The sequence below is a fragment of the Habropoda laboriosa genome, unplaced genomic scaffold (assembly GCF_001263275.1).
Source record: "Habropoda laboriosa isolate 0110345459 unplaced genomic scaffold, ASM126327v1 scaffold472, whole genome shotgun sequence".
Classification (NCBI taxonomy): domain Eukaryota; kingdom Metazoa; phylum Arthropoda; class Insecta; order Hymenoptera; family Apidae; genus Habropoda; species Habropoda laboriosa.
In genome coordinates, this window is record NW_017100581.1 from 73,582 (window position 1) to 97,216 (window position 23,635).

General features: G+C 37.6%; 3 protein-coding genes across 4 annotated transcripts in view; 1 reads left to right on the top strand and 2 right to left on the bottom strand.

Annotated features, from left to right (window-relative positions):
- Nucleotides 1-2,958: 2,958 nt before the first annotated feature.
- Nucleotides 2,959-10,231, top strand: LOC108576666. The gene is made up of 2 exons (XM_017939708.1): nt 2,959-4,141; nt 9,423-10,231. Exons 1-2 carry the CDS (start codon nt 3,291-3,293, stop codon nt 9,829-9,831), a joined length of 1,260 nt encoding a protein of 419 aa, XP_017795197.1. The 5' UTR covers nt 2,959-3,290; the 3' UTR covers nt 9,832-10,231.
- A 4,899-nt stretch (nt 10,232-15,130) lies between these two features.
- On the bottom strand, nt 15,131-16,175 carry LOC108576665. 2 transcript variants are annotated; one of them, XM_017939706.1, is made up of 3 exons: nt 16,092-16,175; nt 15,692-15,949; nt 15,131-15,580 (listed from the first exon to the last, which is right to left on the bottom strand). In XM_017939706.1, exons 1-3 carry the CDS (start codon nt 16,157-16,159, stop codon nt 15,412-15,414), a joined length of 495 nt encoding a protein of 164 aa, XP_017795195.1. In that variant the 5' UTR covers nt 16,160-16,175; the 3' UTR covers nt 15,131-15,411. The 2 variants fall into 2 exon arrangements, with proteins under 2 accessions (XP_017795195.1, XP_017795194.1); XM_017939705.1 differs by having other exon boundaries at nt 15,692-16,094.
- Nucleotides 16,176-16,198: 23 nt separating this feature from the next.
- LOC108576664 (calcium-activated potassium channel slowpoke-like) overlaps nt 16,199-23,635 on the bottom strand; it is a gene marked incomplete at its 5' end in the record, with an annotated part of 179,922 nt that continues 172,485 nt past the window's right edge. Inside the window, 7 exons of the mRNA XM_017939704.1 lie at nt 16,199-16,290; nt 17,318-17,411; nt 17,855-18,016; nt 18,132-18,244; nt 20,472-20,608; nt 20,691-20,786; nt 20,893-21,076. Of these exons, the coding sequence (XP_017795193.1) occupies nt 16,210-16,290; nt 17,318-17,411; nt 17,855-18,016; nt 18,132-18,244; nt 20,472-20,608; nt 20,691-20,786; nt 20,893-21,076 (867 nt within the window). The remainder of the gene's footprint in view (nt 16,291-17,317; nt 17,412-17,854; nt 18,017-18,131; nt 18,245-20,471; nt 20,609-20,690; nt 20,787-20,892; nt 21,077-23,635) is intronic.

Sequence of the window (23,635 nt, forward strand, 5' to 3'; positions counted from 1 at the left end):
TTGCCTGCGACACATAGTCCCTAGGACCAGACCCTGCCATAAATCCTGGAGTCTCCGAACGGAAAATAGAAAAGGGGCCCACGACTTTTGCCAACGTCGATGGGCCACTTGACTTTAACAAAGCCTCGAAAAGCGGAGATTCCGCAGGATTCCCACGCATCCGTCCACCGAACACTTTCTCCGGTCGTTGTTTACCCCACCCTAAGATGGAGGGAGGTTGCGACGCACCGGAGTAAACTGATTGGTGATCTAGAAAAGGAGAAATCACCAATCGGGGTGTTTTTGGGAAAATAGGAGTCTTCGTCGAGGGAAACCGCAGAGACTCCAGCAGAAACACTTGGCCACTCGCAGGAGAAACACTTGGCCACTCGCAAGAGAAACACCTCTCACTTCGCTTAGTGTTAAAAATTGGCAACGCTTGAACGATCGAAAGATCAACCGCAAGCCCTAACAATACTATAGTAGGTACAATACTGAGTGATTTGAAACGATCCTTTCCTGTACATTCCCGAAGGACTAAAAGTAATTTTCATAGATGAAATCAAGTGCGTGCATAAATTAAAGAAGTTTGTTAGGATAAACATTGTTAGGACAGCAAGGGGACGATTTTATGATACGTGATTTCTAGTTCAGCAGACCGGTCTGCAGCCAACATGCGGCACCTAGAATTTCTCAAATATTAAAGAATAGGCTGTTGTTCAGTCAGTAAGGCAAGGTATCATAAAGTCACCCCCAAAGGGTCTTCGACACTGATGCAATTACCGAGGCCTCTCGGTACCTGACCTTCCGAACGAGTCGGAGAGTCAGAGATGACCTGGGTTTTGTTGGCCAAATTTCCATCCAGCAAGGACCAGCTTCGTCACCCCCGCTCCAAGGACGTGACCCAATGGAAGGGGGTGATACGGGGTTGGTCACTTAGTAATTTTAAGAACCTCCCTTCGCGTCCCTTCTTCAAATTTTAGAAGATTTGGAGAAGGGACGACTCGATAAGAAGGCCGACTTAGCTTAAGACCACAGAGTGTTAGTACACAGACCATCAGTTACATTAGGAGTATTAAAGATTCATTCAGACTCTCAACGCAATACATTCAATCTTCAGACGGCACTTAGTGCCATATTCGAAGTACGCGGAAATTAGTACCCGAGTGCTTAACAAACATAAAACAATGTAGCAATACAAAATGTGTCGATGAGCTTTCAAATCCACGTTCAGCGAACCAGTAAAATCTGGAAAAATGAAACTAAGGCATTGCCAAGCAGTAATCAATAATGAACGAGATAAGACTAATTACTAAATAAGTGTACAATAGATTTCTATATGTCTTTTTGATCTACAGCATTTTTTACCATAAACAAATTTTTGTGAAAATATTTAGCTACCATTAGGTACTATCAGGATAGTAACAGAAGAAGTAAATAGACATAGTAAATTATATTTACGGTCTTTGAAATCATTTAACGAAGAAAGTCTATAGCTAACCGTCGTTCGACGAAGTTAGGTTATCTGTGACCCGTATTATTTGTGTGTGCAAAAGGTCCATGAGATATACAGGGCGGGGCAAAAACTTTATCCACCTAGAATATTTCAAATGTATAGAGAAACAAATTTTATAATGGGTCAGATGTGACCCGGGTCCGCTTTTCGTCCTAGTGTCGAACCTTCAGCCGTTCGTCGATTAATAAAGAAATATACAGAGGCCAAGAAAAAGGTAAATCGAAGATTCTTGTTACGTTTAAATCAACATTTTAAGACAAGAAAATAATTTGTTAAATATATGTATTAGAGTAGTTTTGTCATCTGTATCGGCGAAACCATTTGAATTTACAGTGGAAACGCCTAATAAACGAGTATAATCTTTGCAAAAAGGAGAAAGTGTAAATCGATCGAAAAGTTTAATGGTTACCATCGATAAGTTGGATTTCGAATTCGTTGATCGTATGTTTAGATGAATATCTTGGGATGTTTTCACGTGACCAATTCAAAGATCAGAAACCAGAAGTACTGTCCACGGTGTCCCACTCAACTGAGCCAAGCTATAGGTAGAAGATAAAAAAGGTGTCATTAGGAAAAATTAAATAGTTTCGAGTGATGCATCATGTGGTGCATCTTCTCCGAAAGTGGAAGTGTTTCAAAGATTTCAACGTCACCTCTATTTTTTATACATTTAATTAATTCTCTGCAAAAATGTATTAAAGTACTTGGGTCGGAAAGTGATATATTTTAACTTCAGTTTCTCAACATTGTATCGTATTTGGACCTAGGTTTGAATATTCCTTCTCTATGTCTCCGCAATGTTGAGAAACTGAAGTTAATATATATCATTTTTCGACCCAAGTACCTTAATCTTTTGTAGAGGATTAAAAAGTGCGTCGAATATAAAAAAAATGTATAGTTCCATCTAAAAAAATAGAGGTGACCTTGAAATCTTCGAAACACCTCCACACTCGGAGAAGACACACGCACCACGTGATGCATCACTCGAAAACAATGAATTTTTCCTCGTGAAATTTTTTTCCATTTTCCACCGTTCATGTTATGGCTTGGCCCAGTTGCGTGGGACACTCTGTATACTTGATTATATCGTCAGCATGTGCGAAACGTGACTGTCTCTTGATGTCGACGAAATACGTGACAACGACACTGAGTGCACCGCTTGACTTCTTCAACATGATGAACGTTCATTCCCCGTGTTGGCCACTATACATTTGTGTCTCGTATCGATCCACACGAACAGTGTCAATAAGAAGCTATTAGATTCGTTTACACGCGTTTATGCTGGATATGTCTCGATGTAACGTGTCTAATATTAGCCTCAATCAGAGCCAATAAAGAAGAAAATAGTACGACACGAGTACGCGTTATTATTTATCGTCCTTAACGCACACGTGACGTGATTCTTCGTCAATATATAAAGGTATCTTGATCTTGAATGGAATCATATTCCAAGCAGACATCCTCCAGGCTGCGAGACTTTTGCGGGAGAACCTGAACGTCGTGCTCCCGACTCCCGTTAAACTAGTCCATCATTTTCTGCTCATATATCTTCGTCGTAGACGTTAATTAACCGTCTCGCGGGTTTTTATCGTGCAAAAGCTGTAAAGTTGTGCAACTTGTCGTTCCGTGACACATACGACTGTAGTAGATTTTAAAAAGGAAGACGAGAGAGAAATAAGTCCAGGTCTGCAGTGTGACCAAGCGGCGGAAACATTGAAAAGGTGTCGATACACTTATCCGGAGACATTTGTTAGAAATACTTCGAACGCTCGAAAGAACAAACGGATTCGAGAAAATGCGTAATCCTAGCACACGACAAATTCTCAAAGACGAAGAATGCTTCGAGATAATTCGCAAGAAACTTCACAAAGATTCTATGGAGGATTTTTCGTTAATCACATATGAAGTTATTCCTATAGACGAGGTAAATGGATTTATGGGTCAATATTTCACCTTGAAGGCTACCGTGGCTTCTTCACAATCGCCGTTGGAAACGAAGAATATCAAATTCTTTACAAAACTGCCGCCACCAATGACTAGTCCGCAGTACGATTTTATGCAACAGTATGGTAGCTTCAAAAAGGAAGTTGCTCTTTACACTACAGTTTTCCCAGAAGTGTTGGACGGTTTTGACAAAAGGTGTATTCCGGAATGTTTCCTCGGTTTAGAGGATGACGTGATTGTTTTAGAAGACATGGCTCACAACGGCTTCGAAATGACTGACAAGTTCAAACCGTTCGATTTTGAACACTGTACGATTTTAATGAAGACGTTGGCCAAATTCCACGCAAAGTCTCTAATTTTTGAGAAATTGTACCAGAAGAATTTGCACGATGAATATTCTCATTGCATGCAAGAAACACTTTGGCCTCTAAAAGATGGCCGTGCCAAGAAAATGTTCGATGCAGCTGTGAAGGGCATTGTTTCGTTGATTGACTTGATACCAAATTTGAACGAGGAACAACGAAAGACGTTTAAGTCGAAGGTTGCCGAGATGTGCGCTGATCATGCAAATAAATTGTTGCCGTCTCTGAAACACAAAAACGTACTTTGTCACGGTGACTTATGGGCTAACAATATTTTATTTAAATACGACGCGGACGAAAAACCTGTCGAGTGCTGTTTCATCGATTTTCAACTTGCCAGGTAAATAATATAATATAAATACTTACAATATCCACTGAGAAACAGAATTTTACGTTTACCCATTGTTACGGAACGGGCTGTAACGGTTCAGATCGCCTTCGTTTCGGGTTGGTTAAAGGCGAAAAATTCCAGAAATGTGTTTGATGTCGTTTTATTTAATGTTTAGTTCGAACGGGTGTCGTTCTAGGTGTATGGTTTTAGACTATCTGCCGACCTTGTGCAGGTACATCGGTTTAATACTAATTTTGGCACCTTGCTTCCGACCAGTCAATGGTCAGGAAAAGGGCCTGGAGTCGAGCGTCGCTTCATGGGTTTTTCCCGACTTCGCCCCCTTCCTACCTGTGGCGGTTGCTTGGCGTTTTGGTTTATAATTATAAAGGTGTTTGGTTATGATAATAATAATATCTAATAATAATGTTAATAATAATACAATAATAGAGTCTAATAACAATGTGTGGGGGAAAGATTTGGTAATGATAATAATAATATCTAATAATAATGTTAATAATAATACAATAATAGTATCTAATAATAATGTTAATAATAATATTATAATAGTATCTAATAACAATGTGTGGGGGAAAGGCAGTGGGTTCGTAACACCCATATTACAATTATTTCAAAACTGTTTTACTCGTTTCTTGTTTTCCTTTAATTTTAAATATAGTCTTTTGCTATTATGAATGCTACCGTGAAATAATAATTTATTCAGTTATCGAAGAACCAAATTGGACTATACGAAATTTTTACATATGTAACATTTGAAAATGTAGAACATTGGTCGAGTAGTACCTGAAAACTTTGTTTGAAACCTTACTAACGAGGGAATATGTGTCTCGAAATGAAAATCACCGGTATTAATGAAACAAAAAAATATTCGACACGTACATTTAGTCGACGTACATATCATGGAGCCAAGTTAAATTTTAATAATTCTATTTTGTGAACATTAGGATTTATTATAATATTTACAATTGGTGGGTTAACTGGAATTATATTATCAAATTCCTCAATTGATATTATTTTACATGATGCTTACTATGTAGTGGGTCATTTTCATTATGTTTTATCAATAGGTCTAGTTTTTGCAATTGTTGATCTCCTCATCTCCAAAAGATCCATTACACAGTGGATCCAATGGATACTAAATAACTACATTGATCAACATGATTTTTGCCATAAAGAACGTTTACACTGATTTTTATGTATTTGTCTTATGCTATTTTTCTAACATTATATCATCCCGATATCTTATTATTTAAGACATTTGCAAAGGTTATAAATGAATAAGCATGGTAAAAGTGTTTTTAAACCAAATCGAACTTGTAACGTGTCAATCGAAGGACCTCTGGTAGACAACCCTTTCTGCCAAGTTTCAGCCCCCTACCCCCACTACTAGGGTAGTTAGGGGAAGAGTGGGTAGCCCCGGACACTTAAATGAAATAGTATAAAAATATACTAACAAAAGGTATTTAGTTAAGCCAAACTTTCAAAAAATGAACTTTAGACCTTCTTTTTTTATTATAATTTGAGTATATCTCTTATATGACTTTAAGAAAAAAATCAGTGAATTTTGGCCGATAGTGTTAAGGATTCAAAAAATGGCGGGTAGCTCGAGACAATAATTTTTGTTATTTATTTTGTTCACTTTGCTGTTAAATATTCTTATAAATGTTGCAAATAATGTGATATCATTCATTATTATGTTATTAAGTATTATATATTTATCATTATGAGTGATGCTATTCTTCTTTCTTTATTGAATCTATGAGGAATATTAAGACGTTCTGCCAAATCAAAAGCTAGTTTTAAAAACTCTGTTCTAGTCAATGGCATTAGGCGATTGTCCAATTGTTTCACGTGATTGTAAAGTTGCCATGAAAATTCCTCATTAAAAGTTGAGTTAAAGCGACCTAATTTTGTCTTGTAGAGAACTACGTGACACGTTATATTTTTCAGTAGTTAATCTTATTGATAATTCACCGTTCAGAACATAAACAATTGCGTCTTTCATGTTATTTTCATCCCATTTACCTTTATTGCTTATTCGTCTTTAAATTTCGGCATTTTTACCCGTTTTTAAAATAAAACTATTCATATTACACAGAATCCTTGAAATATGTAAGCGGACAAACTTGTATCATAATAGGAAAATGTACGATTTTTAAATTTGCAATAGGTAAAAGTGACCGGGGGTACCCGATGAACGTGATCCAATATTTTTATTAATCATTTTTACAATACCAAACAAAAAAAAATTAAAAAAACTGAAGGATATTAAACTACATTCAATTGTCAAAACATAAAAGAATACTTACATTTAGTTCAGAATAAGGTTTGATAAAATTTGATTGGAACAGGAATACCGCTTTTAATCGTAACAAAATTAAGTGTAATATCAGTATCGCTTGCCTAATCGATCTACAACTAACTGAAAAATGTGTTTGACGCTAGGAAGGCGCATGGCAATGTGTCATTTGTTTCTTTATCTAATTGGATAATGGAAATATTCAACTGTCCGCAGTTACCCGCACTTCCCCTATACAGAGTGTCCCGTAACTCCTCGAACACCCGGAAATGGGGGGTTGCTGGGATGACTCTGAACAACTTTTTCCTTTACCAAAATGTTGTTTGAAGCTTCGTTTTTGAATTATTAACGAAAAACACTGGCCAATCAGAGCGCGCGTAGAGCTCGCGCTCAGGGACGGGCGAATAGGGATTCACCTGCGCGCTATCGTGAACGACGCGTACGCGTGACTTCTCGGTTATCGATCGCTGTCAAAAAATTTTGACTTTGCACCGCTATTTTTATAAGGCTTAGAGAAATGGTTTTTTGCCGTCATTCTCACGTTTGTATAAATTTTGGAAAAAATTCCAATTAGTCAGAATCGCGCGCGGATGAACATCTGTTCTTCGTCCCTGAGCGCGGGCTCTACGCGCGCTCTGATTGGCCGGTGTTTTTCGTTAATAATTCAAAAACGAAGCTTCAAACAACATTTTGGTAAAGGAAAAAGTTGTTCAGAGTCACCCCAGCAACCCCCCATTTCCGGGTGTTCGAGGAGTTACGAGACACCCTGTATATCGAAACGTGATTTACAGTTTAACACGTTAACTGTCTATGACAGTCTATGTGGACCGCCGGTTGACTTTTACTTTAAGCTACGCTGCTGCGCCAGTCTGAGCCCTAACTAAAGGTATTAACTATGGTATTAAATAGAAAATATATTTTATTCAAAATTAATGTAATTTATTAAAAGAATTTAAACAAAGATGCGGTTTCCTTTTGGACATGTTACAATAAGTTACTACATTTTTTGTTAAATTTTTTGCCAATTTCCTATGAAATTAATTCAGTGGGTGTATCACTTTCTAAATCTGACAACATTGTAAATTATATGGGCAATAAAATTTTGAAAATCTTTGATACGGTCTGCTTAGAGAACGAAACTGTACTGTAGACCGGCGTAGCGTAAACGGAAAGTCTCATGCCGGTCCCTAGAGATCGGTGTGGCAGTTAACGTATTAAGCTTAATTCTTTTGTTTTACCTTATAAAAAATTAAGAAAAATATCAAGGATATTGTAACTCTGGGGTGTCGATCTGGCGGCTCGCGGGTCACTTGCGGCTCCTTCTTCTCTTCGCCTGCTCCGCAGAGCCGTAGGAGGACAGCCACCCACTTCTCCTCCGGGTGCCGCACGAGTCCCACTATCAGCAGGCTAGTCACCATCACATACGCACATGTATGTAAGTCCCTTGCTTGTATACACCCCCGGGACCATAGATATTTAGTGGGACTCGTGCAACTCCTGGAGGAAAAGAAGAAATAGACTCGTGTAGCTCTCGGAGGGGAAGAAGTTCGACACCCCTGTTATAAACAACTGTTTCTGAAAAGAACGTAAAATTTATTTGAAAAACTTATCAAGTGTTGTCTGTCGTATTTACGTATTTTTTATGAATTCCTGTCATGCACTCATGTAAAAGACAAAATGTATGCTTTGGTTAAAAGAAAGTTTCGAAGAAGAGGCCCATTTAGTACGAATTTGCTAAAAATTCTTATCGTTTATTCAAAAGTGTAATTATAACAATTGATACCAATAGCCGAAGTTTGATTGTAATAGACGGATCACTTTTAACTAATTTTATGTAGAGTGTTTTGGGATCAACTGATTATGACAACATTAGCTGATTGATAATATGATTGTATAACCTATCTAACGATTGTTGCGATTGCACTTCGAGTTTAATTATATTGCTATTTTCATTCAAGTAACGGGGATTAATATTATTTTCATCATACATTATCTGTGCTAACAAGGGAAGTTCGGTACCCTGAAAATTCAAAAGAATTTGAAGCTTTGCAAAAATGTATAATAGTTGAATTGATGCTAGCAACACCATGTTTTGTTTCGGTAATGAGACGGTCTAAACACTCCCTCAAAAAAATGGCGAGTTTTCATATTATCGCGAATATTTACGAAACGGTACAAGACATGGAAGAAAAAGTTAAATTCAAAGTTGTGTAGTTTTCGATGTCCTACATCAGTGGTGTCGAACTTCTTCCCCTCCAAGAGCCACACGAGTCTGACTCTCGGTCAGCCAATTCCTCCACTTCTTTTCCTTCAGGAGTTGTACGAGTCCTACTACATATTTACAGCTTGGCAGTGTCAACTACAAACAAGGGACTTATGCACAAGTGTATATGTAGCGGTGACTAGCCTGTTAGTGGTGGGGCTCGTGCGGCACCCGGAGGAGAAGTTCATCAGCGTGAATTAGGCGGAGAGGAGAAATAGCCGGATGTGACTCGCGAGCCGCCAGTTCGACACACCTGAGTTACAATATCCCTGATACTTTTCCTAATTTTTTATAAGGCAGAGCAAAAAAAAAAATTGAGCTTAAACTGTAAATCACGTTTCGGTGTATAACTACCCTAGTAGTGGGTAGGGGGCTGAAACTTGGCAGAAAGGGTTGTCCACACGCACTCAATAAATTTTTAAATTCAATTTTCTCAAAAACTAAACCTCTTACGAAAGAATTTTATTCTACATTTTCGATTCAGTTTATCACGTAGAATCACCCTCTGCTCGCTTGTACCACCAGTTACGGGACACCCTGTGTAATGTTACAAAAATAACAATTGCAGTTCTTACGTTTAAGTCCATACATTTCGTAGCTATTTAATATTTCAATAAATTTCACAACAGCGTAAAGATTACGTTCACTCGTTTCAGAATGAAGTTTCTCAGCACGTAAATCTCTCATCGAACTATGTACTTGCGTTGCAGATACAATCCACCTGCTCACGATATTCTTTGTTTTCTTCAATTTACGACGACACGACGATTCCGCGAAGAACACAGTGAAAAGTTATTCAAAATTTACCACGAGACAATGGCGGAATTTGTGCAAGAAGCTGGCCTAGACATTGCCAACGTGTTCTCTTGGAAGGAGTTCCTCGAATCCATTGAAGACTTACGACTGATGTGTATACTACACGGCGTGTTGAACATACCGATTATGTTGCTAGAACCTAGCGCTGCGAGCAAGTACTTCGCGGACGAACCAGAGCTCTTGGAAGATGTTCTCTACGTAGATAGAACACCTTTGATTTGCGAACAAGTGAACAACGTGCCTCAATACCAAGATAGAATGATGGATGCCTTGTTAGAACTATATGACCATGTAGCTGGTTAAAGAAACCGAAGCAATCAGATTGAATTGATACAACGGATATTAGTATTTTGTTTTCACTGTAGGCACCAGAGACACAATGCACGCACCCCAATCAGTCGCTAACTTGGAAAGTATGCGACGAGTACAGCAGGCGGTAACTCCAAATACTCTCAGATAAGAAAATCTTTTGAAATTCAAAAATATTCGCCAACCATCTCGATTTCTATTCAAAGACGATAATATTGAGCAGAACCACTCTATTGCTCTGAGAGCTGATTGTAGTAGGAATTATTGATCACGATAGATTCACAGTTTTTGTTACTTTGGCGTTTGTTGAATTTACCGAATTTTTCAATGTACACGTGTACTTTATTTATAATCGTACACAAAATATTATACGAACACCGTTTCTTAGGAAAGAGCGAACAAAAATTTCCTAGTACTTACTTTTGATTAAACATCTGCAAATAGAAATATTTTATTTATCGTTAATTTGCAAATATTTAGTCGATAATGTTTGTCGTAAAAAAGTCATGTACTAGTAATGCAACTGTTACAGATAATATATTAAGCACCATAATAGGTTTTTGTACATAATTAATACGATTAGTTTCAGGTGATACGTTATCAAGCAAATTAGCACTTATTATGAATAGTTAAGTTGCACAAATCAGTCGAAGATAGTTGATTGAGGCTCTTAGATGTTAGTCATTATTACTATAAGAATAATTCACACAAGGAATTCGCTACTGTTATTGAAAAAAATGGACGTTAATGTTGTCAATAAAGTATACTAATATTAAGTTGTGATTCATTTTTACATGTACTTATCAATAACTACACATTGGTTATAATAGAGCGTTAGAGTATGTTTACTGTAAGGTGGAGTTCCTGCAATTACTACATAAACCTAAAAAATTCGAAATCGTACACACCGTTTAATTATTTCATTAACACCTAATAAATAGGCAACGAGCATGTACCAAGAATATTCACACGAAGACTAAGAAACACATCGCAATCTTTGTATTTCTTATTGACTATAAAGTATTTGCCATAATATTTACTTCTCTAACGCCACAGCGCAAGGTATAAAAAGACTCCAAAACTTACTTTTATGTATATAATTATTTATATCATCAATTATAATGAATATATTGTTATGTACAATATTGAATCTCATTCTTTAACAATAACATCAACAACATGATTAAACAACGTTCCTCATTGGTACACAAATTGTAAATGTACAGATAAAAAAGCATTAGATGAGGTCAATGAGGCATCGAAGGTGGCGTACGCTCAGCGCGCTTTAATTTTTCTCTTTATACATTTCATAATTCCCATATATATTTCGAATCATTTTCGTATTTTGTTCGATTTTTCTTCTTTTGTAGCTTTCTTTAATGTTAAGTATATATACTTCGTTTAGATACACACGTTCCACATACACACAAATGCGCCACGTGTATCCGTGCGACGCACGAAAATACGATTACGGGTGATGATATCGATTGAATCGGTGCATGATTTAATTATTAAAGAGAGTGCATGAATAATTTGTATCTTGCGAGTAGCCAGGCACGAGTGTTTCTACTTAAGAGAGAAAAAAGGTAATAGTATTTGTGAAAAAAGAAAAAGAAAAAAGAAAAGTAAACGATCGTCAACTCTCTTAGCTCGTATCGTAAGTAAAACTTCAAATTGAAAGTAACAACTACGTTGCATAATTAGCACAAAGAGAAACAAAAATAGATACACCGAAGTCTAAGTATATTCACGCTTTCACAAAGTAAAATACTACCGCCTGGCTCGTCCCACGCGACGCAAATTTCGACCAATCATCTAAAATTCTACACAAGGCTCCGACAAATTTCATTTTTTTTTTATCACTTAACGAACGATTTCCACAAAATCTAGCGCACAAACTTTTGTTTCGTATATAATTAATCGCATCAAGGCGAGGCAGGGTCACCGAGAGTCCTCCATCTTGATTATGCGATTCTAAAAGCCGCTAACTTGTCAAACAATTACATGAAAATTCACCGATACGAACAAACTTTTCTCGAAAACAAAACTGTTCCTTGTTTATTGTGTAGAATACTACATTTCGTTCGTGAAACGAAATATTTGTTCGTTCCTCGAGAAATCGAAATTTTACAAAATCTATCGTTTTAAACTATCCTCTTAATCTTCGGTCTTCGATATTTTCTTTCATGGAATTTTCATCACGCAGATGCTAACGATAAGGCAGAAAGATTTCCTTCGCAACTAAAATATCTTCTGTCATCTTTTTTTTTTTTTTATTATTACAGGATTTCTCGAAGTCCGATTAAAAAAAAAAAAAAACAAAACGTCCTTTAATACAATGAAAAAGAGAAGGAGAAAAGGAACTCAGAAAGACACCGTCCATTCGACGGAGAACAATAGTACAATAGCAAATTTCAATAATGATTGAAATTGCTCAATTAAAAAGTGACTTTCGTTTCTAATTTCATTTTCCATAACAACCTGCGACTCACTTTCAGCTTTCTTTTATCCACTTTATTCATCATATTTGCATTTTTCAGATTTTATTATACTCGTAATTTTGGTAACATAAACTTTGTTACGATAGCGATGCTTTGTGAAATAGCACTTGAAATAAAAAATAAGAATATTTAGCGACCGATTTTCTACAATCGACGTAAAAAATCATCTAATTGCATACCAATTACAAGATAAATCGATCTCTGAAACCAAAAGATATTTTCATATGAACATATACTTTAGTGGTAGCACAATTGATGATTATAAGTGAAACTACAGTAATGATTACTTCTTATTGTTTCAAATTGAAACATACCTAACAACGTGTACGACAAACTAAACATTTATCACGAGGTAATACTAGTATGTGTGAGAGTTCAAATTAGTGGATAGTGCTCGAAATACAATAAACGTCGTCCACTAAAAGAACATGAGAATATCAGTTACTAACAATAAGTGCTTGTCGACCCAATTGTTGCAATCGATAGTCGAGCTAAAATACGTAGAAGTGATTGCTTGAATTTAGCATAAAAAAAGGAAAGCTGAAAGTTTATCAATATCAATCTGTCATTTTCATCGTTGATACCATTACATTCACAATTGATAAAAACAACGCATTAGTGCTGATCTCGTATTCTGATAAAAAAAAGTAGATGGATCAACCGGTCTCTCGTAAATCTATACAAAATAAGAGAAAGAAAAAAAAAAAGAAAAATGAAAAAGAAATGGAAATCAGAAGCAACGAAATGACTCTTCTCACGACTGATGCTGCGCTTTTTTTGTTTCTTTTTAACATTCATCAGCCATTCGATTCGCACACCTTACCGGCCCTTCTCGCCTTAATCGAGCCGTACATAGAAAGTTATATACAACGATATAACATGAACTGCAGTGGCAGTGAATAGTGCATATGGATATTGCAAACAGCAGCAATGGCGGTGGCGGCGGCGACTCGTAATCGCGATACACGGCAGCGTCTACCACAGCTACTTATATTCTCTTGTCCCAGATAAGATGAATCCGCTTCGTCCCATTTGCACGTTGGGTAAGTTGAATAGTCTGATTTCATTACGATCGAGCACAAGATCGAAGTTTTCGGCGTGTATCGTATTGGTCGGAACACGCGATATCTTGATCCTGCATATTTACACTTCTCGTATTATATCCGCTCGCGCGAATCTTTTCCCCTGGTTTCCCTTTCCGATCTTCTTTCTTCACACGTATTTTCGCCGATGTAATATCATTTATGCATACGCTCGCACGCGCGAGCACATGGTGTGTGTGTGTGGTGAGAGAGAGATAGAGAGAGAGAGAGAGAGTGAATGAGCGCGTGTATGCGCGTACGTGTTTGTATTTGTGAATTCATAACGTTGTGACTGTACATGTTTCGTATGTGTATCATTATGTGTGCGTGTTTCAGTCATGTTAGTGACAGAAAAAAGGGTGGGGCGGAGCGGAGAGAGCGAGGAAGAAGTATTTGTGTATAGGTGTATCTGTGTATTTCTTTTCATGCATGCATACCTTATTTGATCCGTTTTAGATACATACATATATATACATATACATGCATACAAACATATGTATATACATGCATACGAGTATACGTATATGGATGTATATACATATATGTACGTTCGTATGTACACACTCGTGAGTTCCACAAAAATATATAAAAGAGAGTGTCTATGTATACATATATATCTGCATATATAGCTATAATGTATATATATAGTCGTATCAATATATGTATAGTTGATTAATACTCAAGTTATGTGGAAAAGGGTGTTTCATCGTACTTATTATATGTTCACACATATACAAAACACACACACACGCACGCGTGCGCGCGCACACACACGCACGTATGCACATACATCATACATACATACATATATACATACATGCACACACGTTTATGTATAGAACCTGTACAAAGTGCTTGATTGAGATTTTTATCATTAGCTGTAAAAGAAGACACTCAAGGTAAAATTTACATATAGTCCTTCATTTCTGTTTCGCAACTATTCCGTTGTAACGCGACATGTATCGTTTGCAAATCCTTCGATCTAAAACTAAATATGCAAGGTGACTGTTGCATCTACAACAGACTATAGCCTTCTCCTTAACTAACATAAAGCGAAGAATAAAAGTGTACGTAACGCAAGTTAGTTAAATCTTATTCTTCACGATGTTGTGTTTTTGAAAACATATATTATTATGGTATATAAATACATTTAGTTATGCTCCTTTCTTTAAATATTATTATCAAGCGAAATCGTTCAGATCGATCAATTCTCACTGTTTTGTATGCAAACGAACTACAATAAAGCAATCGTTAGATCAACGCTTAGCAAGTTCATCGAAACAAATAACTCAATTCATGTATATATATGTACACATATAGATTATCGCGTCAGTCGTTTCATTATCCTGGTACAAATTCATGCGGCAAAGTATGACACTAACTGAATATTACGCAAATATTGAGCAGATAAGCACAGTTAGAAAAAATTTAGAGAATCATACTTGAAGATATAATAGTTAACTGTAGGTATTCCTTTAAATGTTTCTCGCCAGTGGACTTGTAACGTACCAAATATATTACGTAAATTATTCGATTAGGCTATTATAACAAGTTGATCCGTAGACGAATAAGGGACAGGGCCCAGTCAGAAAAATGCGTACGAAGAAAGTACATAATTGTAGGAAAAGTAAAATAATAGACTGCATTTTGCTAAATCAATTTTTCTACCATCGTATTCTTACGTATTGCTAAGCAACAGCTGTGGTCTGTTCTAGTTGCAGGGATCACCCTGTACATACGCATATACGCATACATGTATACATATTTTCGTTTTGCAGCCAAGGCAACATACAAAACCACGACACAGGAGATGAACATACGACTGCCTTATGAAGTGAACGATGCTTTTACGTGAAAGAACCAAAAAGGTTCCGTTAGTACAATTTATCTCAATCAATTTTCATATCTTTTCTGTTTCTTCCTCTTTCCTCCTCGTTCCGCTTTTGTTTATAGTTTACCGTAGAATGATAACATATATACCTGTTCTGTATTTATTTACATATCCTGAATGAACTACAGCGATGGTATACATTAAGTCGCAAAGGCGATAACAATTCCTCAGCGATCAGCCTTGAAGATGTTCTCAAGCGTTTACAGTTAAGCTGCTTGCTTCGCATTGTTTGAAGTGTACTTTTTCTCTTCTTCTCTGCACTCTGCATTCTGCTGAAAGGATGGGGCGTGAGATTTAGTCACACACAGTTTTACATTTCAGAGTAAGCCGTTCAATCCTTATACCGTCTTCCGTCGAAGACGTTTCATTTTATATCTTACGAAGATTCAGAGCTTGACGTGTAGCTACCCTCGGACCGTGCTTCATCATACCACATCCCGGTCTCCCTTTGCCGTTTCTCCTGTTTCTCATTTCCCATAGTGGATCTCCGGTGTTCTCTTCCGTATACGCTTATCACGATGTTTCTCTTCTCAGACTTGTTACTACACAAACACGCCTCAACGCAGAAATGTTCAGTCACGATGTCAAACTGAATCACGCAACTTTTAAATAGCAAGGAACGAAGAAATTTGTGGACACTATAAAAGGAAACCGAAGTAACTATCAGTATCGACGAAACATCGTTGGGAACGCTTGGCCAGCAGAAAAAAACGGACGCATTGATGATTCGTTCTATGGACGGGGCTTGCCATGATTCGTTGAGGGTATGAGACATCGTACCAAAATGCCAGCCAACAGACTAGTCGGTTCCGTAGGGACAACGGGCGGCATGATGGCTTCTTTTGCATGATTAGATGTAGGAATAAGGTCCGTCGGTGAGGGCGCTACACAGCAACAGTCAGGAGGCGTCATCCTTTCCCCGAGCTCCCCTGCTCGGCTTGTATTCCAGACCTGGATCGAATTGCATCAGCACGAAAACCTGTAAATTGTCAGACAAAATGACAATGTTATTCATATATATCTGTTAAAAGTAAGAAATATTCAAACGTTGAAATATATCGCCCACTTTTTTATTATTTCATAAAATTGCATTTTACCGAGAAAATTTCATTTCTCTATCAATAACGTAATATAGTATAATGTATGTGGGATCGGAGCCTCCATACCCATCAACAGGAACAATAACAAAGAAGAAATAAGGAGCCATCCTTAGGTAAAATGTCCTATCTACCAATTTCTCATTTTCCACAGTGTTTTGAAATATTTAAAGTTCCATGTGTTTTTCACCTTTCAAGCAAAGTTAGAATGTTTTATGTATTAGATGATTGCAAAAGTTCGTGCCCGATTTTCAGAGGTGGCGAGAACCTTATCGACTTCGGGCACAGATGTTTCTTTTAGCGTGATGTTACATTCCTATCGAAAGATACACCGCTTGTGCTTTATCTTCAGATAATTATTCATTTCATTCCATTTCAGTTTCAAATGAAATCTGCTTTTGTACACACCGATTGTGGTTTATTTTCAAATCGGGCACGAACTTTTGCAATCATCCAATACTTTGTAAAATTCTAGAAATAGCGTCATTTATTTGTCCTGATTGTTTTACAGATGGTTTTAAATTATAAACCCTCATTTTTCTCACATATTGAAAAATGTTAGTTAGGACAATCAAGCTAAGGACTAAGTCATTTTTCCTGGGCACCTACATGTATTCTTAGTAAAATGTAAACGAAATAAATCTTTTCAATTATGCTTCAATATACACTACCGGCCAAAAGTTTGGAATCACCTGCCAATTTACATCAATATTGAATCCGCTATTAATTCCTTATTGATTTGAAATTGATGTTGTGGAGATCAATAGCACTTCACCTCATTTCAATTGATTTGAACGACAACAAATTCGTTAAAAAATTATTATAAATGCAAACTTTTTTTTTAAGAATTTTGGTGCAACTTGCAATGCACAGTTGCAAAAATTAGAGATATTAGTAATATTTGAATACCTGATCTGTAGGCAATAATGTGAAATCATCCGGAGGGTTTGTAATGACATATCGCTTAGACGAAGCATCGCACGATGAGCTGGTATCTCGAAACCTAAAATTACATTCAATATTAGCTACATGAAAAACTCAATGACCACAATTTACAATCTAAACTAAATGCACCATGTACGATTAAATTAAACTAAATAATCGAACTAAACTAAAACTAAAACTAAACTAACAGCTGGCAACAATAACTAAATACTAAACAAACAAGTGACACAAAGACAATCGTAAAAAATGATGGGTATTTGTTGGATGAAGGCAACTTACGATCGTCGTTTCTTTTTCATGACGCAAAAACACAAAATGCAAAAGTATGCGGCAAAAAATCAAAATTCACATAGTAAGTACGAGAATGATATAGTAAGAGATAATCAATGGCAGTGTAATTGCAGCAGCGAGATAAGACATTTTCAGAGACAAAATATACGTAGAATATTTGTGTAGAGTAATCCAATAAATACCATCGAGAGAAGGAAAAAAGTCCGGTACCTGTACCTGTATAGACCAATACACAGCATTCCATACGACTTTAATGCTGCGACAAAGAGGTCACCGTACTTGCCTCCTTCGCCATACTGGGCTAATGGCCCATCGTATAACGCGATTTGACCAACACGACATCGATCTCTATTGGCTAGACTATCGGGTGTACTGAAAGGAACAAATAAAGAAATCGTACATTAAGGAATATGATGATTCTCTTTTATTGGCATATAACGAATGTCGCTACACGATTCTACATTTCGGTAAATTTCAAGTAATTTACCTGTAACCGCCTCTTAAACCTGCTCCTTCAGCGAGAATTAATTCTAACTCGGGTGTTGCTCCACCAGTGATGAGAGATCGGATTAAAGTCAGCGCGTTCTGGTTGAAATACGTCTGTCGTACAAAAATCAAATATAAAGTTAATACAAAAACCACCTTAAGATTACATCAATCATTAGTACCATGATTAGATATGTTTATCTTTATTAACCCTTAGAGCACAGAGAAGTACGGAGCTGAGCACTCTCCGTGATCCGTAGTCATTAACCCTCGTACGACGAATGCAGGGTCATTTTGACTCAACAGCGATAAACTCAGGCGGCTCAGATTACGTTTGGTACAGGAAATACACCTACTTTACGTATCAAATGTGAATAAACAAGAAAAATAAAGTCAAAATGACTCTGCATTCGTCTTCTGCGTCCGTCGAAAACCATTCGCCTTCGTTTGTTAAGCAATAACAAACATTCTCTAACAAAAAGGAGAAATATACCGAACATATTGTTAGAAAACTAAAACAGTAGTTAGGCAAATATATTGCTAGTTAATAAACTAAACCACACAAAATTGTAAAGTATTGAGTCGTTTGTTGATTGGATACAGGGTGTTTCGTAATGAAATCGATAAATTTTGTCAACATATTCGCGAGTTCATTCTAAGCCAGGGGTGTCGAACTAGCGGCTCTTTCTCCTCTTCGCAGAGCCGTAGCCGGAGCCGTTCTTGCTCACGAGCAAATTTCCCCTCCGAGGTTCCCCCACTATGCGACTGAGATGGTCACGCTCGAGTTGCGTTGAGGTGGGAGGAGCACGCGAGGAGTCCTCCCACCACAACTCCAGCGACTGCCGTTGGTTTATGTTACACATTCTGCGTGTTCGTACCGCATAGTGGGGGAACCTCGGGAGGGGAAATTTGCTCGTGAGCAACAAGTTAAGCGCCTCTGATGTAGGAGGCTGTATCCTCGCCTCACGCATATTGATAGTGGGGGAACCGGAACACTGGTAGCAACAGCGGGGAAGAAGTTGCCCGAGTCTGTTCTATGGCAGAGTTGCTTAACTTCTTGTTCACGAGCAAATTTCCCCTCCCAAGGTTCCCCCACTATGCGACTGAGATGGTCTCGCTCGAGTTGCGTCGAGGTGGGAGGAGCACGCGAGGAGTCCTCCCACCACAACTCCAGCGACTGCCGTTGGTTTATGTTACACATTCTGCGTGTTCGTACCGCATAGTGGGGGAACCTCGGGAGGGGAAGTTTGCTCGTGAGCAAGAAGTTAAGCGGCTCTGCCGTAGGAGAACGGTTCCCCTCGATACCTAATTCACTTTCATGAATTTCTCCTCAACGTGCTGCACGAGCCCCACCATCAGCAGGCTGACATATACACATACAAATTCGTATATAAGTCCCTTGTTTGTAGCTGACTCTACCAAGGCGACAAATACATTATGTATGGGACTCGTGTAACTCCTGGAGTAAAAGAAGTTGGGACATCAGCTATGAGCTGACCGAAAGCCAGACTTGTGCGACTCTCGGAGGGGAAGAAGCTCGACACCCCTGTTCTAAGCAAATAAATTTTTGTTAAGCAGATATGTACCCTAAAGGTTAAACTGTTATTGATTTTAATCAATCTTTTTGTAGTTAAAGTTGTATAAAACACAAGATGGTATTATTAGGGACTGCTTATTTAACATCAAAGTTAAAATTATGCTGTTTTACTGACCGTCGACATTAATGAATCTAATACACTGACGGCAAAGGCAGTACCGCAAGCAAACGGTTGAGTTAGATACAGTTCTGTGTCCGGATCATCGTCGTCGTCTTGGTCAAGGAACTGCACGTTGCTATCGTTTACGAGTTCTGTAACATCGAATAATATTCGACGTTTCAATATTTTCAGTAAAGAAATATAGTAAGTGCATTGTTTATAGTATTGGGGTACCTGTTATCATTGGCACGTTTGCTCCGTACACGGATCCTCGTCGCTGCTCACCATCAGCAGGCTGACATATACACATACAAATTCGTATATAAGTCCCTTGTTTGTAGCTGACTCTACCAAGGCCACAAATACATTATGTATGGGACTCGTGTAACTCCTGGAGGAAAAGAAGTTGGGACATCAGCTATGAGCTGACCGAGAGCCAGACTTGTGCGACTCTCGGAGGGGAAGAAGCTCGACACCCCTGTTCTAAGCAAATAAATTTTTGTGAAGCAGATATGTACCCTAAAGGTTAAACTGTTATTGATTTTAATCAATCTTTTTGTAGTTAAAGTTGTATAAAACACAAGATGGTATTATTAGGGACTGCTTATTTAACATCAAAGTTAAAATTATGCTGTTTTACTGACCGTCGACATTAATGAATCTAATACACTGACGGCAAAGGCAGTACCGCAAGCAAACGGTTGAGTTAGATACAGTTCTGTGTCCGGATCATCGTCGTCGTCTTGGTCAAGGAACTGCACGTTGCTATCGTTTACGAGTTCTGTAACATCGAATAATATTCGACGTTTCAATATTTTCAGTAAAGAAATATAGTAAGTGCATTGTTTATAGTATTGGGGTACCTGTTATCATTGGCACGTTTGCTCCGTACACGGATCCTCGTCGCTGCAAAACGATTGGGCTGCCAACTGCGGTCAAATTACCTTGCTCATTATTTGCTGGAATTGTCACTTAATGTTTAATTATGTGTATCCGATCAAATATTTAGCGGAGTTAAACTTGGAAGTTACTTCAGGTCCAAGGTGAAATTACAGTAGTACAAACCTTGGCTGAGCACTCCAATGGTGTCGTCAAATGTCATAGCCTTGATATTAAGGGACGCGAGGATGGCTTCCTTGTCGGCGAGGGTAGGGTCATCGTTGCTAGGCACTTTAGCCGACAGGATACAACACATGTCGCACAAATTTACGTTAACGGCACGTAAATCTGCTCTGCTTAATGGTGAACCCTAGAAAAGCGATGTGCAATTTAACCTATGCTTCCGACTGTTATTTCATCTTTATATCACTCTTTATTATTGAAACTTCCATTTATTCAAAAGCAATAAATTCTATATGTAACTAAAAATTTGGTTTTTGATTGTCTCTATATTTGTCGTTGAAAAAGCTGAAAAAATGAAAAGCCGTTACATAGAGTCGTCCACCTAACGTGACCACCTTAATTATTTTCATTATTAGTAGACCGTTCCAAATTTTTTGGCCATAGAGAATACGGTTTCAAAGGATCTCCAAGGTAGTGACCCTAGATTTTTTTATATCCTTTTTTTAAAATAAGTCTTCAAGGTCACGTGTAATGTTTCTATGTATAAATTTTATATTATAAAGAAATATATTATATTCTGGTCGTTGAATTCGTCCCAATGCCTATTAGTTAATAGGCAAAAAGAAAAACTATAGGGTTATACATAAAAAAGTGGAACGTGACCTTGAAAACTTATTCTATAAAGAAACAGAAAAAGATTTAAGACCATCACTTTGAAGATCCTTTAAACCCGTATCTTCTATGAAAAAAAAAATTTTGATCGGTCCACTAATAACGAAAATAATTGAGGTGATCACGTTAGGCGGACCACCCTGTATATGCGGAGGTCCACAAGTTTCGTATCATGTAAACACTTTTGTTTTGGCGTATAAAAATTAAATTTTGATACGCGTGTGCAGTACTATTGTGCGTACTATCTAAACCTCCAATGATAAATTAACGACGGTGGAGTATATTTGGAGTGAGGTACAAAACGTTATCACTCTTCTTGCTCAATTGACAAGCGTTTAATAAATAGCAGTTTACAACTGTTTGGCGTTTCTTTAGGTACACCTTTATCTGACAACATGTTTGCAACTCTGCAAGTTTAGTGAAAAACTGTCCTTTTGTAAAGTACGTGTGGGTGGAACTATCGTTTGGAAATGGTCACACGGACCTTGCGCAACGTGGGGAGCCAGTGACATTTTCCAAACATATTCCAGAAAGTTAGGGCTTGAGTTTCCAAACACTTTTATCCATTGTAAAATTGCATACCAGGGTAGAAACTTTCGTTTTTGCATTATAATTGTGATTATTGTTGCTCCGTTCTGCGTCAAACTAATCACGCAAACCTATTTCGAGAAGGGTGATTCTTTTTAAAGTATCTCGAGAAGGTTTACTTTCTTAAATATAATTAAACTGATCAATTTTAACAGTAAATATAACAAGGAAATTGTGAATGGTTGTTGTGTGTGACGTATCTGTACTAACTGAAAAATTGTGGTGGTGGTTGCGTATATATTTGGTGTGTCGCAGAGGGTGTGGTTGTAGGTGTGTTTTAAGTATAGATAATGATTGGTGGAGGTTGACAAAATTTGACTTTAGGGATTGTGGGTGTGGAAGAAGTGAGCTGATGGTAGGGGTGACGTTGTAGACGGTCTAGACAATAAAGTCATAAAAGTCGGTAGATCTGGTAATTCATGCTGACTAAAATACCGAAAGTGGAAATGAATGGAAACCTTTTCCTTACGCGGTGCTACGACATCGGTTCGCCAAATGTCTTTATTGTTGCTACGTGGCTTATTGCAGGGTGTCCAGGATTTGGGAAGCGTAGGATTTAGCAGATGGTTACAAATGTTAAAACGAGTTTATGGTTCGGTACCGAACAATTGTCACTGCATCCGGTCTGACAGTTCTCGCGGTTTTAAGCCGTTCATTTTGAAGAAACGTAAGTTCGTTAAAATTAAACATTTTTATCTAAAATAAATGTCATATGGTTCGATAATTTTGCCAATGTATCATATTATAAAAGCATTAAAAATTCGCCCTACGCCACACTTGAAGATTCTCTCGCTGTTCACATGTCGGCATGAATCCTGGATGTGTCCCACATGCTCCTTGTTCTTATGCTCCACTTTTTCTGTTGTCTTATGTTTTTCTGTTTGCTTCTCGTGCTTAACTGGCGTATTCTAGATGCACCACTGGCTTACCGTTGTAGGTTTTTTGAAAGTTTTCGTGCATAATGCGCTTGACGTGTGGGAATACTCCATAATAATTTCATGACAACTGATGTCTTTAATTCCTATCAGAGTATAAGGTCTTACTCTAGGCGACTCTTCATAACCCTTAGGCGAAGAAAAATAGGCTTTGCCCGTTAAAAAGAAAAAACTAAAAAAGTCAGTCGTGATTTTTCTAGTTTACCAGCAACGATTCAGACAGACGTTCCTTGGCGATCTTACCTGCATCACTCCACATTTGTAAAACTCACTTTCTACAGAGAAAGATAATTTGGTAATTTTAAATGGTAAAAAGAGATAATTTTACATTGGTGGTACTTCGTCGAGAAGAATGAACAAAATGACGACAAACGTCGACTGGATTCACAATACTTGCAGGCAGCGGTGTGCAGCAAGTAAATTTAATTTCTTTTTACACCGTGGGTACAGATCTATGAGCGATAGTATATTATTTTCCTGGACATTATTCACTATTCCGTGCGTTACGATAAGCAATAAAAATACAAATTCCAGAAGCGCTCCAGCGGGAT

Bases quoted from the DNA above. Each gene is read 5' to 3' on its own strand.
- LOC108576666 (XM_017939708.1), top strand. From the start codon at position 3,291: ATGCGTAATCCTAGCACACGACAAATTCTCAAAGACGAAGAATGCTTC. The intron at 4,142-9,422 runs GTAAATAATATA...CTTGCGTTGCAG, and splicing joins ATCGATTTTCAACTTGCCAG to ATACAATCCACCTGCTCACG.
- LOC108576665 (XM_017939705.1), bottom strand. From the start codon at position 16,086: ATGTCTCATACCCTCAACGAATCATGGCAAGCCCCGTCCATAGAACGA. The intron at 15,581-15,691 runs GTAAGATATAAA...TCCTTTCAGCAG, and splicing joins ACGTCAAGCTCTGAATCTTC to AATGCAGAGTGCAGAGAAGA.